Source organism: Cryptotermes secundus, unplaced genomic scaffold, assembly GCF_002891405.2.
Source record: "Cryptotermes secundus unplaced genomic scaffold, Csec_1.0 scaffold381, whole genome shotgun sequence".
Lineage (NCBI taxonomy): Eukaryota > Metazoa > Arthropoda > Insecta > Blattodea > Kalotermitidae > Cryptotermes > Cryptotermes secundus.
Genome location: NW_019731574.1, coordinates 230,936 through 234,760, shown reverse-complemented (window position 1 = coordinate 234,760; position 3,825 = coordinate 230,936). Strand labels below are relative to the sequence as shown.

Genomic DNA, 3,825 nt, shown 5'->3' with positions numbered 1-3,825 from the left:
TGGACAGACAGAACATAGAGTCAAAGATATTTTACAGGCAAGCACTGGAGGAAAAACATATTAATGCAGAAAAATAAAAAATAAACAAGTAATAATAATAATAATAATAATAATAATTCATTAACACAAATCGAAGTTATTACTAACAATTGAGAAATGTAAAACATAAATATTTAAGAAGAAGAAGAATTCAATTAATTTCTAGTTTATATGCGTGGAAACTTAACAGCTGCAAGGCCAATTACAGACAGACCATAGTGTAGGTTCAAACACAACATAAAACCAAAGACTAATCAAAAGTAAGCACTGGAGGAAAAACAAATTAATGAAGAGAAGTAAACAAACAAAGTAGCAATAATTTCATTAACACAAAACAAAGTTGTTATTGAAAATTGAGAAATGTAAAGTATAAATATTCAGAAGTATTAATAAAAATAAAATTCGTTTTTTGTTTATATAATTGCAAAAGTAACAGCTCAGAGGCCAATTACAGACACAGTACAGTGTAGATTCAAGTAATTACATTATAAACAAATACAACATAAAGTCAAATATTAATAACAATAGTTTTTTCTCTGCCTAGCAACATGAGTATGCACTCAGTTCCAGTCTTGATATCTCTACCAAGTCAGGAGCAACTGCAGTAAGATGCGCTGTGATGCGCTGGTTGCAATGACACTGACCCCACTGGATGATGCGCTGGTTGCAATGACACTGACCCCACTGGATGATGCGCTGGTTGCAATGACACTGACCCCACTGGATGATGCGCTGGTTGCAATGACACTGACCCCACTGGATGATGCGCTGGTTGCAATGACACTGACCCCACTGGATGATGCGCTGGTTGCAATGACACTGACCCCACTGGATGATGCGCTGGTTGCAATGACACTGACCCCACTGGATGATGCGCTGGTTGCAATGACACTGACCCCACTGGATGATGCGCTGGTTGCAATGACACTGACCCCACTGGATGATGCGCTGGTTGCAATGACACTGACCCCACTGGATGATGCGCTGGTTGCAATGACACTGACCCCACTGGATGATGCGCTGGTTGCAATGACACTGACCCCACTGGATGATGCGCTGGTTGCAATGACACTGACCCCACTGGATGATGCGCTGGTTGCAATGACACTGACCCCACTGGATGATGCGCTGGTTGCAATGACACTGACCCCACTGGATGATGCGCTGGTTGCAATGACACTAACCCCAATGGGTGATGCGCTGGTTGCAATGACACTGACCGCACTGGATGATGCGCTGGTTGCAATGACACTGACCCCACTGGATGATGCGCTGGTTGCAATGACACTAACCCCAATGGATGATGCGCTGGTTGCAATGACACTGACCCCACTGGATGATGCGCTGGTTGCAATGACACTGACCCTACTGTATGATGCGCTGTTTGCAATGAAACTGACCCCACTGGATAATGCCAACGTTCGTTTGTCACATTTAACGAGGTATGATAATGATGACAGAAGGGGGGAGGTTAGACTTAGCCAGCATCCTTCAAATCAAGCTGCATTACAACATGTAATTTCCTGTGTGTTCCGACGAACGGTGTGCAAAAAGAATGAACATGTTTTGATGTGTGCAGGACTATTAGAAGTATCGTTATGTAAAGAAAAGGTTTTGTATCCCTAATGCATGGACTCACCATTAGTTCGTCATGAAACTGAGATCAGACGGCTGTAATCTTTATGCCATTATTTGTTTCCTATAAGAAAAGGGCGAGCTATATTTTACATCTGTCTCCTTCCTTCTTTGTTCTAGCTAGATCTCTTTTCCTTCTGTTGGCACCTATATTACTCCTGTCCAAATATTTATACTAGCATATTTTAGAGCGGTTGATTTCAATCAGTCATCCTAGTAACACAGATGGTCTTAAGGCAGTAAACCACTTGAGAGGCACAGTCGTGTTTTGGAGGATAATATTAAAATGAATCACAGATAAAGAGTTCGACAATGTAGACAGTTCAATTGACTAAATATAAGGTTTAATTTGAATTTACTCGTACAGGTAAAAAAAGTAAATTTATCCCTGTAACAGGCTGTGGAGGCCCATAGCGTTGTGAGACGTCGAGGCTCTTACATTTTCTAGACAATCGCTTCACAGATGGCGGTGAGGTTGTCAGTCTTACGCGCCTGCCGTCCTTTACCCGTAAGTACTAATTTCTGTTACAGGCTGAGTCGGCACCAGGGCCACACTGCAGCTGGAAGGATTAGGTAATTTGGAAAAAAAAAAATGATCTCATCGGCAATCGAACCAGTGATCTTCCGGCTTGAAGCATAGTGCCTCAACCAACTATGTTACCGCGTGCTGCAGCTTATAGGTACCAATATTTCAGAGGAACATGCTGCATCCATATACAAGACACAAGACGCTATTGGTATTATAGCTTTATGCATAATCCGGACACACCAGCAGATTTTGCTGTGCTTCATGAAGAAGTTAGAGAATTTCATGTCTGGTACAAGGCTGTATACAAAATCAATATAATCCCGAAAATATCTGACGGGATATCCGAGTACAGGATCTGTCTTCTGGGATATGACACCGTGTAATCCGGTAGAAGTTTACCGACGGTCAGGAAAAAAGTCCTCTTCATGCTTCTCCCTTTGCTTAATATTAACCTTGAAGATAGAAGCGGTATATTCCTCCGAAACATCGTTAAGTTTCTACCAGGCTATACGGTGTCACATATAAGATAATTTTATTCATACTAACTGGCGTGAAAATCTCAAATCATGTATTATCTACATTGGGTAATATGTAAAAAATATCTATTTTAATTATAAACATCACTGACTGAACTACGTAAGCATGTCACCATCCACACGTTTAAAATAACATTAAAGTCACCCTTGAGAAATATTTCCATATGTAATTACGATAGAGGTACTTTAATGTGCATTTAAAACCTTCCCCAAATTTAATTCTACGATGCAACAAATGGTGTAATGGTGGGTCGTGGACAAGGTACTATTTGAAAATCATCTAATAAATTTGTCACCCAAGAGTCAACACACCTTTCTTAACCATCTAAATGTATACAATAGAACAAAACGTATAAAATGTTAATAAAAAACTTGTTACTGCACTGTAGCAACAACGCCACCTACCTCATCATGACATGCCAGGACCCTTAAACAACACATATATCGTGCTTGTTAACCGCGTCCCTCCTTCGCCCCACGAAACCACACGTCGCTTGCTCCACCAGGCTGCCTAATCCACATACAAATCCATGCTAACGTTCTCTACTGCACTGCACTTATATAAATTCTGATTTCAAAGAAAAGATTCTGAACTAAATAATGCTACATTTGTCGATATATTTAAAAATAGAACCAATTTTATTACAAGTAATTTCAAACCAATATTTTTCAAAACAAATTTAACATTTTGGCAAAATGGAAGAGGCAGCTTAGTTTGTTCTCGTCCGCCATACTTGCTCTCACTATTCGTGGCCCAGCCAGCGAGCATGAGACCAGAACATCTTATATCTCTGTTCCTTTCCCCCATTTTTTTTTCTGAAACCACCTGATCTTTCACTGTACTCCACGATCACCACACCTCCTGGCGAGAGAATCATGAATCAGAGGCTTGTTAACCTCTCGTAACCTTTTCTCTGTCTTCCTTTATTTAATTTTTTCTGTCTCCTTTACCTCCTTCTTCTTTTTCTGCTACAGACTTCCAATCTTGAAGTTCTAATACGTAGTGAAGAAAATTACTTGTAAACTGTAGGTAATGGATAGAGACATGTAACACTTCTGTAGGCAGCATGTAACGAAATGTACAAA

General features: G+C 40.2%; 1 protein-coding gene across 1 annotated transcript; it reads right to left on the bottom strand.

The window, feature by feature from the left end:
• Nucleotides 1-620: 620 nt before the first annotated feature.
• LOC117282536 (platelet binding protein GspB-like) lies at nt 621-3,617 on the bottom strand. Its single transcript, XM_033752560.1, has 2 exons — nt 3,484-3,617; nt 621-1,443 (listed from the first exon to the last, which is right to left on the bottom strand). The coding sequence occupies exons 1-2, from the start codon at nt 3,615-3,617 to the stop codon at nt 621-623; spliced, it is 957 nt and encodes a 318-aa protein (XP_033608451.1).
• Between the last annotated feature and the right edge of the window lie 208 nt (nt 3,618-3,825).